General features: G+C 32.7%; 1 protein-coding gene across 8 annotated transcripts in view; it reads left to right on the forward strand.

Annotated features, from left to right (window-relative positions):
- TASP1 (taspase 1) overlaps window positions 1–12,443 on the forward strand; it is a 219,268-nt gene that overhangs the window by 31,875 nt on the left and 174,950 nt on the right. For all 8 annotated transcript variants that reach the window (XR_005122133.2, XR_005122135.2, XM_037494547.1 and 5 more), the window contains 2 exons: window positions 3,432–3,552; window positions 9,365–9,449. Coding sequence is in view for 6 of the 8 variants with exons in the window: in XM_037494547.1 (XP_037350444.1) it covers window positions 3,432–3,552; window positions 9,365–9,449 (206 nt within the window). In the remaining 2 variants the exon portion in view is untranslated. The remainder of the gene's footprint in view (window positions 1–3,431; window positions 3,553–9,364; window positions 9,450–12,443) is intronic.

Below are 12,443 nucleotides of genomic sequence, written 5' to 3' on the forward strand. Positions count from 1 at the left end.
TAAATGCATGATCCATTAACTGTTATTCCTCATTGTCCTTTATCACATTCCCTGATTATCCAATATGGGATCTTTTGGAATTGACTTCTTTTACTTAGCTTAATGTTTTTAAGGCCCATTCTTATTGTGTCATGTATCAGTACTTCATTACTTTTTATTCCTCATTGATATTCCATTGTATAAATATAGCATGATTAATTTATCCATTTGTCAGTTGTTAAACTTTTGAATTATCTTCACTTTTTGGCTATTCTAACGCTGCTGTGAATATTGATGTACAAATTTTGTGTTAATATTTCATTTGTCTTGGGTATATACTTAAAAGAGAAATTGTTGGGGTAAATGGTAATTGTATGCTTAACTTTTTGAGGCATTTCTAGATATTTCTGAAAGTAATTGTACTTTTAAAATTTCCACTGGCATTGTATGAGGGTTTTAACTTCTTCGTGTTTTGTATACACGTTATTGTTTGTCTTATAGATATCCTTGTGAATGTGAAATAATATTTCATTGTGGCTTTGATTTGCTTTTTTTTTTGATGACTTACTTTTTTTTTTGATGACTTACATTTCTTTGGAGAAATGTTTATATCCTTTGCCCGTTTAAAAATTGTATTGTCTTTATTTTAGCATTGTAGGAATTTTCTTATATATCCTGCTTTAAAATTTCATATGTGATAATATGAATTTTCCTTATTCTGTGGGTTTTTCCTACATTATGTTATAGTGTGATTTGAAACACAAACATTTGTAATTTTGATGAGGTTCAGTTTACTTAATTTTCCTTTTTGGTGCTTATAGTTTTGGTGTTATATTTAAGAAACCATTATCTAATCCAAGGTAATAAACATGTGCTCCTATGGATTTTATGCTTTTAGCTCTAAGATTTAGGTCTTTGATCCACTTAGAGATAATTTTGTTTATTGTATAAAATGGGGTCAAATTTCTTTTACTTGCATATGAATATCTAGTTGTCCCAGCACCATTTATTGAAAAGACTAATCTTTATTGAATTATTTTGGGAACTTCATTGAATTGACTATAAATGTAAGACTTATTTCAGGACTCTCAATTCTATTGTGTTTTCTATGTCTGACCTTAGCTATATGTCTGTTTCAACCTGTCTTGATTACTATGGTTTTGTAGTAAGTTATAAAACCTAGAAGTATTAGTCACCTAATTTTTTTTTTCTAGATTGTTTCAGCTAGCCTGGGTTTCTTGTATTTTATGTGATTTTAGGTTTAGTTAGTCAATTGATGCCCCCAAAAAGGGCAGATAGCAGTTTTGTTGTATAATATTAAGTCATTTATTTGGGGGTTTTCTTCTTAATGTGGGTCAGTATTGATAGATAAGAATTTATTTCTGGGCTTTTGATTCTGTTACATTGATTCATGTATCAGTTTTTATGCCAATACTGTATTATTTTAATTACTGTTGCTTTAGAGGATAGTTGAAAGCCAGGTAACATGATGCCTCCATCTCCTTTTTTCTCAGGATTGTTTTGCTATTCAGGGTCTTTTATGGTATTATTTTCTTTGGAACTTGTTGGGCCTCTGGATCAGGATGTCTGGTTCATTTCCCAGACTGAGATGGTTCTCACCAGTTATTTCCTTAAATAAATTTTCTATTCCTTTCTCTTTCTCCTCTCCTTCTAAGAAACCCCATGCAATGGATATTATATCGTTTTGATTATCCTGGATGTTTTACATTGTTTTATTTTTAAAATTCTCTTTTTCTGTGTTTTTTACTACTGTGCTTGCAAGCTTGCTGATTCTTTTTATTACTTCCGTGTGTCTACTTGAGGACCTCAATTGTATTTTTTAATTTGGTCATGATATTTTTCAGATCCACTTGTTCTAGTTGTAATAGTATCGTATTTTCTTGATTTTTCATTGTGTTCCCATTTTTGATCACATTGTTTTACTCAAATTGGTAATCATGGTTATAACTTACTTTAAATCCCTCATCAGGCATATTCCACAGTTTTGCTGTATTAAAAAAGACTTATGTTGCTTTGGTTTTAACTATTATAGGTTGTAATAATACTTTTTTTTTAAAAAGAGTTATTTATTTATACATCCAAGTATTGGGGTACCGGCCAGGATTGTGGGGTGTGAGAGGTTCACCAGAGACAGAATGGGGAACAGAACAGGTGGATTGATTGAAATACACTGCTGAGAGGAGCAGCAGGCGAGGCAGGAGAGGTCTGCTGCACCATGTGGTAGATCCCTGGCCGGGATCGAACTCATGTGGCAGTGGTTACAGCTAGATGTTTTTAGTTGTTTAGCTAGATGTTTTTAGTTGTTTGTTGTTTCATAGATTATGCCTTTGCATGTATTCAGATGGACATGGCACATTAGTGCTATTATGGGGTAATAGGTAGAAAGGAACTGGGTAGTAGGTGAAAGGTCATCTCCAGTGAGCATCATGGATTCAAGTTTCCTACATTGCTGTGAGTGTGAATTGTGTGGTGGTGATTCACTGTGATCACCTCCTAGACCAACTCGTTGGCCAAAATATCTAATATAGTCTCCCATCAGCCTCAACCTCTAGACTGGGGGTCTAGAAAAGATGTAGTGCTAGGTGTGAACTATTGTTAAGCTAGGACTGCTAGCCAGGAATGATTCTTTTTGCTTTTTGAGTACAAAACCTTACTGTGTGGCAGCTGTTCTACCCACTTCATTCTTTGGTAAGCCAGAATATCCAGTCGTCTTGGTCTTGGCCCCCTTCTGTCATTGCTTCTGAAGTTGCGCTAATCATTGATTTATCTTTTAGGGGGCTGTTGTTTTTGTTTACTTGTTATGTTGTGAACGTGTGGAGGAAGTGAGTTGGTGTTTTCACTGTCTTGCAGGACTCTCTACTTAATCCTTTTAAATAAAGATGCTTTTTATTTCTTTTTCTTGCCTAATTTTCCTGTTCAAAGAGTCCAATATGTTGAATAGAAGTGGCAAGACTTAACCTCTCTGTATTTTTTTTTAATTAATTATGGTGTTAACTCTGGAGTTTTTATGAATACGCTTTATCGTATTAAGGAAGTTCCTTTCTATTTTTAGTTCTTTTTGTGTTTTTCTCATGAAATGGTGTTGGATTTCGTCAAATGCTCTGTGTCTTATTAGCATGGTATATTACATGGAGTTTTAAGTATTAAGCCAAACTTGCTTTTCTGGGATTCCCCTTGTTGATTGTGTATAATCCTTTCATATTTTGCTGCACTTAGTTGGCTACTATTGAGGATTTTATGTCAGTATTCCCAGACCAATATGTTGGTCTGTATTTTCTTCTGCCTGGTGTCTTTATCTTGTTTTGGATCAAGGTAGCTCTGATAACATACAATGAATTGGGAAGTGTACTTTCAAATTCTAGGTTTTGAAGGATTAATATTAGTTCTTCTTTATGACTAATGGAATTTTAATTTTTGTTTTTATCTTTTAGGATTCTCCTTTTACAAATGCGGGAATGGGATCTAATCTAAATCTCTTGGGTGAAATTGAGTGTGATGCTAGCATAATGGATGGAAAATCCTTAAATTTTGGAGCTGTTGGAGCACTAAGTGGTATGTGGGCTTTATAACATACTATCTCCATTCCTTCAAAAACTATGACTTTTACTATCCCATGTCTCCTGAAGACTTAGTTTAATCTTTTTACCATTTTTGCCTGAAATAGTCCTTGAAATGCTTGAATTAAAAAACACATTTATTTTCCTTTCACTGAATTTTAAATGAACACATTTATTTTTCTTCCACTGAATTTTAAAGAAAGCAGTGAAGCAGCCTATGTCCATGACTTTGGTTAGAGTTTAATCACCTTCCTCCATACTCTCAAGAGATTTTAAATGTGTGCTAGCATAGCTATTGATTATATATATACATATATATATTTGAAATACATGAAGAGCATATTTTTATTGTTAACAATTCAAATGATATAAATAAAATCAACCTTTTATTTTCCAAACCTTTCTTTCCCTTCTCTCTTTTAGGGGTAGAGGGTTAACCAGTAAAGTACAATATATTTATATTTTTATGTACTGGAAACATGGTTTTGCACATGTTCAAAAAAAGAAATATTGATATTATAAAACTTATTTGTTTAAGTAGATGTCTTAGAGGTATTTTCCACATCAATACATATAAAATATAACTAATGTTTTGCAACTTATTTATTAAAGGAAGTATATGTCAAGTGCAGATTTTAAGTATAAAACTTTATGAATTTTTAGATGTATAGAGCAATGTAAACCACCAGCCAAATTAAGACATTAAACATTTCCATATCAAGACGTAGAACATGTCCATGGTCCCAGAAAAGTTCTTTATGCCTTTTCATAGTTTACGCCTCTTATACTTCCCCAGCCCTTTCAATTTTGACTTTAAGCACCATAGATTAATTTACCTATATCTGACATTTGTATGAATGGAATAATACAACTTCTGTGTCTGGTTTTATTTGTTTAACATTCTGCCTGTGAGATTTATCCATGTTTCATGTCACAGTATTTTTTTCTTTTTTAATGCTTAGCATTTTATTGCAAGAATATAGCTTATCTACTGTCCTCTCAGTGGATGTTTGAATAGTATCTATTTTTTGATGTGGTAGAACTCCAGTGAATATTTTTTTACATGGTTTTGGGTAGACAGATATTCTTATGTCTCTTGGGTATATAGCTTGGATTTGTAACATCAAGTTTATTACATATATGGTTATTAGATACTGTCAGAATTTTCATAAGTAGTTACTATAACCTAAACTCCAGTTTTAGTTCCTCTACATCCTTGCCAAAGTTTGGCATTATTATTCTTTTTAAAATTCAAACATTTTGATTTGTGTGTAGTATTACTATTCTAATTTTTTTTTTTTGCTGACTATACTTAGAAATTTTTCATGCAGTTAGTGACCCTTTATGTTTAATTCTTTTTTGTGTTTTAAGAAATCTTTGCTTACCCAAAATTATGAAGACAGTCTCTATTGTTTTCTTTTAGTAGCTCTGTTGTTTATATATATTTTACATTTAACTTTGGTATCAAGCTCTGATTAATTTTAGTGTATGAGAGATAGAAGTCGACATTAAATTTTTTTATTTTATAGATACCCAAATGGTTTATTGCCATTGTCAATAGAAAGGACGGATACATTTTTATAAATGTTATTCATTTTTTTCTCAGCAGTGTTTTATGGTTTTGAGTATAGATGCTTATATATTTTTTATTGGTTATATTCTAGATATTTAGTTTTCTGATAGTATTGTAAAGCATAGATATGTGAAATATCAATACCCAATTTTTAATTACATTTTTATAGTATGCAGAAATACAGTTTGTATATTCAGCTTGTAACTAGTGATCCTGGTAAATTCACTTATTAATTGTAGCTTTTAACAAAAATCAGTTACCTTAGAAGTTTCATATATAACTTATGTTACCTGTGAATCATAGCAACTTTCTTCCTTCCTTAATACTTAAATATTTCATTTTTTTCTTGGATTATTTTACTGGCTATGACATCCAGTTCAGTGTTAAATCTCAGTGGTGATTCTTTGTTTTCTCCCTGATCTTAGAGGGAGGGCATTAAATATTTTAGTATCATGTATACTGCCAGCTCTGATGAATGATCTTATCAGATTGAGGGAGTTCCCTTTTAATCTTAGTTTTGCTGAGAGTGTTTATTATAAATGGGTATCGACTATCAAATGCTTTTTTGCATTTATTGAGATAAGTTGTTTTCATTTATTAAATCTAAAATGATTGATTTTTGACTTTTAAGCCAACCTTCTATTCCTGGCATAAAATTTTATTGATTGTAATTTTTCGATCTCTTTATATTCTACTGGATCTGATTTGCTGATGTTTAATATTTTTGACAAGTCTGTTCATGTAATAAATTTTACTTGCTTTTAACATTTTTTTCAGGTTTGGGAATCCTGTTATGACTAGATTCATAAAATGAATTGGGGACTTTTTCTCTATTCATTGACAGAATTTGTGTAAAATTGAAAAGATCTCTCTTTAATTATTTGAAAAAAATTCATTCATAATTTCAAATTAGTGGAGTTTACTTTGTGAGAAGTTTAAAAAATTGAGTTCAATTTTCTTTCTTTTTAAAAAAGATTTATTTATTTATGCATACAATAACTGGGATACAGGCCAGAGGTATGGGGGGTGAGAGGATTCACCAGAGACAGAGTGGGGAACAGAACAGCAGACTGACTGAAATACACTGCTGAGGGGATTAGTGGGTGAGGTAGGAGAGGTCTGCTGCTCAATGTGGGTATCTCCCTGGCTGGGTATTGAACTCATGCTGCAGTGGCTGGGGATAGCTTCATAGGTTGCATCTTAACCCCTTGTGCCACCAGGGCTCGGAGTTCAATTTTCTTAATAATTATATAAGTACCTAAATTTTTTTTTGCTTATATGTGTTTTTCAGGAACCTATTTATATGCATTGTCAAATTTATTTTCCTAAAGACTATAAAATTAACTTTCTTTATTGACTTCTACCTTAATTCTACTGTGGTCAGAGAACATATTTTATATGATTCCAGTGCCTTGAACCTTTTTGAGACTTGTTTTATTGCACAGTTTATGATGTGTTTTAATAAATATTTTACATGAACTTCATGAGAGTATATATTTTACAGTTGTTGGTGTATGTACTGTTATGTCAATTAGGTTATTCATATCTTCCAGTCTTATGTCCTTTCTGATATTTGTGATAGGTAAGCTGGGGTATTTTATATTTCAACTAGTTTTAATTTTAATGACCTTTGTGATGAAATTTTATTGGTATTTAGTGACATTTCATATTTTAAAAGGTTATTAGTCTTGGGCCTCCCTGGTGACGCAGTGGTTGAGCGCTGGGTTGCGAAGCTGCCCGCAGCCTCTGCAGCGCCGGTTCGATCCCTGGCCACCGGGCGAGGGTCCCACATGGCGTGCAGACCTCTCCTGCTGCCCACTGCTCCTCTCAGCAGTGTACTTCGTCATTTTGCCTGCTCTGCTCTCCCCTCTGGCTCTGGTGAATTCTCTCACTCTCCCGCGTTTCTGACTGTACCCAGTGCTTGTATAAATAAATAAATCTTAAAAAATAAGAAAGGCTATTAGTCTTTATCTGTGAATTTACTGAAAATTTTATTTGTCAAACTTTTTCCTTTCTCTTTTTTGTATTTTCCATTTCTTATGGTTTCTATCTCATAAGCAGTTGCTTGTATTATCTTCTAATACATGTTTAATATTTTCTCATTTACCTCTGGAATAGATTGTTGTTTTTTTTCTGAAAACAGGAATTAACCTTTTTGTTGTGCAAGAAAAAGATTGGGCTTTTAGTTCACTAGAGAGCCCCCCTATAGGAGCCACTTGCTATATGTGCCTTTGGGGCTGAGGAGAGGTATAGGATCTTGGGACATCAGTGATTTGGGCTTGGCCTGTCCTGTTCTTTTAAAATTGTCAGTTGTGCTGCTGTGACCTGAATCTGAAGCTGGAGAAAACTGGTGGTGAAATGCTGGAGAAAACTGCATCCTGCAGCTACTTAGCACTGGAGAATACAGTGTGGGACAAATAGTGGAGAAAAACTTGGTACATTCCAGGAGCCTGGCTAGCAAGCCCCCCTTTTCCATCTATAATGTATATCCAGTGCCCTCTACTGATGAAATTTACCACTGTGCCAGCTGACAAAGGAAACATCGTTAAAGGGCCCGTATCCATTTTCTCAGATCAGACAAGGAAGGGTGAATTTGTATCTTAGAAGTAATAAGTTGATAACTGGTAGTTATAAATCAATTTGACTCTTATTACTAGGTATTCTTTTTATCTCTCTTGTAGTTTGTTCATTCTCCTACTCACTTGAAATACTTTCTATATTTGGTATTAAAATGTCCAAATGTGTATGTATCGATCTTTGAACTTTAGCTTTATTCTACTCTGACATATTTGCCTATTTTGTACCTAAACCATAGTCTTAAATAGACTAGCTTTTAATAAGAAATGTAACTTGTGGGGTGACTATCTTTCAATTTAATTTTCATGTTTTCTCTTTCCAGTGAATTTAAAGTCAGCTATACATAATAGAAATGCTTTTGAGTTTTGATAGAAAGTTTATAGATTTGAATTTATAATTAATTTGGCAATTATTACTGTCTTTTCAATATTGAATCCTCACATACAGAAATATGTTTTAAGAACTAGAATAGACAGAGTAATTTTTCCTTCCTTTGGTGTTTCATATGCTTTGTGTATGTGGCAGAATTTTTTAGTATTTAACTACATTTCTAGTTTTGGTTTAAGTCAATCTGCTGACCTTAGCTTGACTTTTTTAGTCTCTTTATATTCTGTTGCTGATTTTGTGTGTGCGTGTGTGTGTGCGTGCGTGCGTGCATGTGTGTGTGTATGTGTATAGTATCCTCAGAAGGTTCCAGAGATTAGTGGTTAGGGCATGATCTCTGGCATTTGCTGCCTCTGAAAATTCTCAGAATTGTGAGGGCTAAAGTAACTTATCTCTCTGCAGAGGTTCCTTCAATAATCAGATAGAGTTCATAAATGTACCTATATGATAAAGGATCAAATATTTTTATACATTTAAGCATTGGTGCTGAGCCTGGCACATATTAGATACTAAGCACTGTCTCTGTCTTCTGTGTCATCATTGTCATATCTGTCATTGACATCATCACTGTCATTGTCATCCTGACAGGTTTTTCCCATCTATCCTTACAGTTCTGTCTTTCCTCCCAGATAAACACCCTCTTCTCACTTTGTATCTATTGTTTTCGCCCCTGGAAACAATCTGAAGCACACTTTAGGTTACAATCTTAAACATCCATGGCCTCTTTTCTCCACCCTTACCCCTATTTGTAGGACTTTATTATTATTCTTTCTCTCTTGCAGGTGAGTTTTAAACTTTTTGGCCATTAATTTTTCTCCTCAAGGTAAATTTGAAGCTATTTACAATCATGTTTTTTCTTTAGAGAAAATTCATCGTTTTGGTTCAATAAATGCCTGAAACATTATTTTGTTTTGATAGTAGGAGATACCGCATTTTTAATTTGTTGTACTGAAAAATGCTTCATTTTATTCTATATTGAAAACTATTAAAAAGGGACCCAAATTAAATGTCCTTTTTGAAATTCAGTCTTTGCTGCTGTCATACATAACAAATATGAGAATGTTCATTTTATATTTGTTCTTTTTTAACATGTACTAGTTTTTTATATATTTGCAATTTGACCCTAATTGTTCATGATACTTAAGGCTTTTCATTAACATATAAAAGAGTTTTTCATGAAATTTAAAGTTGTTTTCTTGAAACAGCTGCAAGATTGAATTGAAAGTTTAAACATATTATTCTGGCTTCATTTTCTGCCAATTTTATTTTATAGGCATCAAGAATCCAGTCTCAGTTGCGAACAGACTCTTGTGTGAAGGGCAAAAGGGCAAGCTCTCTGCTGGCCGCATTCCTCCCTGGTAACTACTTTGTTCTGTTGAGTCTTTAAGAGGGTTTTTGGTCTGTAGTGGATGCCGTGTTTGAAGACTGTTTTTTACACGCAGGTCTTGGTGTATGCTTTCCAGAGGAAAACACACTTGGTTCTGTGCTTTTGGCCGGGGATTGAACCAGTGCTGCAGAGGTTGCGGGCAGCTTCTCAGCCCAGTGCTCAACCGCTGCACCACTGGGGAGGCCCAAGTAGTTTTGTAGATATCCTCATACTTGCAAAACATAACTGCCATCTTGTTAGCATGTCTAATAATATTAACAAATATGCCTCAGTACCATCTCATACTTAGTATGTGCTCAGTGTATCTGCCTGTGAGGTTACAATAATGATCAGTGTTGAAAGTTGAGGTGGTAGTGTTATAGGAATCATACCATTTGACTATTATACTTCGAAGTTATAGAAAATAAGCTAATTTAGGGTTGGAAAAATCTTGAAACCTTTTACCCAAATGTATTCAAGATTCCCTTCTAATTATATACTTCTCAGTATTTAATTGTGTATGAGAAAGGTCAATTTCAAAAAGTTTTCAGATTTTAATTTTTATATTTAATAAAACAAGGGTCAGAACAGAAAACCTGATTTCTTGAGATAATTTCTAGTATGTATTTGGTTGATATAAGTAAGTTTGCCTGATAATTCTGAAAGTAGGAAGAGTGATTAAAAAATTCTTAAGTATTCTTTTCTCAAAATTTCTGTTAAACCTATCCTATTTTATTTAAGTGGTATGAAGTCTACAACCCCAAATTTATTGTTTGTTTAGTAGGTTCACAGAGTCCTCCTCTCTGTACCTTTTTAGGGGAGAATTAGTTGCAAAGAGATTATCTCTGAAATCTATATTCTTTTCAATGATTTTAATGTAACTGTTTCACTTCACCCATTATACACAGTACATAATTAATCTTAGATAAACCAATTTAGAAGACAGATGCTTAGGAGGGAAGAAATGATGCGCTTGTTTTGCAGTTGGAAAGAAAAGCAACATAAATCCTGGAGAAGTATTCAAAAGCTCATCTCCAACACCAACATAATTCTAATTTCCCCCAACTCCTCATGGCATTTACCAATCGTATCCCCAAACTTATATGGAGGGAGAAAAGTACAATAATAACCAAACCAATTTTGAAGCAGATCAAAGAGCTGAGCTTATCTAATAGCTATCACTTAGTAATACTATATTAACTAAGACAGGTTGAGGTAGATCAGTAGGACAGAACTGAAAGTTCAAGAATAGATCCAGTATATAAGGGAATTTAGTTTATTATAATGTTGTCATTTCAAAGCATTATGCGAAGGAATGATGGTGTATTAATTAAATTGTTTTGGGACAATTGACTACATAGTGGGAAAACAGTAAATTCTTATGTCACAGCATTAAACAAATTCAGTTCAAACATAAAAGTAAAACATAACATAAAAATATTAAAAGTTGTTTAATCACTCATCTGAAGGTAATAACTGATTTAAGTTGATGAGAGGTTAATTAGTCTTTATTAAGGGTCAGTTATTATATTCAGCTCTTTTCAATTATTTTCTTATTCCTTACATAGCTGAGTAGGGTAGGTATTATTTACCCCCATTTTACACATTAAAAATATTTAGGAAAAATATGAGAGATTACAATGACCAATTATCATAAAAACAAGGCTAAATATTAAAACTTATAACAAGTGAAGACGTACAGTTATTACACAATGAAGATACTATGTTTAGAATTAATGGACAATATGTCTTTTGGAACTGAGAAAAATTGTAATATAGATAGCAAAGAAAGTATTTAAGAACTATAAAATACCAATAAGAAACAGACAAAGTAAATATTAAAAATTGGCATAGGGTGCAAATAGAGAATCTATGGAAAAGAAAATATGGATGGCATATAACTTAGAAGGTGTCCATTTAATAAGAAATTTTGAATTAAAATATTTTTACCTTTTTAAAGCAGCAAAATTAACAAAGACCATTACTACCTAGTTTTATTGAAAAAGAAATTCTACCACAAATGGTGAGAACATAAATTGATATACTAGTTGAAGGACAGTTTCATATTATTTATTAATGTAAAAAATTGGATATGTATATACTGTATGTTCTAGCAAGTTTATCTTAAGAATGGACACCTGTCATGTGCACAGGAAGGCTTGTAACAGCATAAGCGTATTACAACATTACTTGTGGCTTATAAAACTAAGCAACCTACATATTCATCAGTGATTAAGTCAGTTGTTCACTGGCAATATTTTTAAATACTCTATCACTTTAAAGAGAGAAATAGTTATACATAGTAAGATAAATCACATTATAAACAGAATCAAGTTGCAGAAAGGTATGTGCAGTTCGAATTATGTTTTCTTAAAGAGTAGAAAATGTTTCCTGTCACCCAAGTTAGGAAATAAAATGAGATTTTTTTTTTTTTTTTTTTTACTAAGAGATTTGAAATTGCCTAGACTGAGCCTTTTCTAATGATGATGTCCTTTTCCTTTTCACTGTGCCAAACTCTTACCCTGACACCATCTCTGCTCTGGCCTCTAAGTAACAATTATCTTGAATTTGAGCTTTTCTCATTCCCGTATATTCTGGTGTAGTTTTAGAATATATGTAACAGTAATATTCTAGGGCTACATATGTATGTACATAGGTGTCCAAAAATGGTCTGGAAAACTGGTTACCAAGCTCACTGTGATTACCTCTGGGAATGGAAAGGCAGGAACAAGATGAGTTAATTGTCAAAGTAAATGTGCAATAGTTTATATTTAAAGAGAGAAAATATATAGGATAAAGTGATGGTCTCTTCTTCATTGAAATGTTTTCATACTGTGATATTACTTTCTCTGATCTTGTATACATAGTTCTTCAAATTTATTCTTTGTTTTCAATACTATTTTGACCACTTTAGACATTTTTGTGTTTTTGTATGATTTTCAGAATTACTGTAAATAGCCTATTGCAACATATCCATTTGTTAAGG

The sequence above is a fragment of the Talpa occidentalis genome, unplaced genomic scaffold (assembly GCF_014898055.3).
Source record: "Talpa occidentalis isolate TD23 unplaced genomic scaffold, MPIMG_talOcc4v2.1 talOcc4.10, whole genome shotgun sequence".
Taxonomy (NCBI): Eukaryota; Metazoa; Chordata; class Mammalia; order Eulipotyphla; family Talpidae; genus Talpa; species Talpa occidentalis.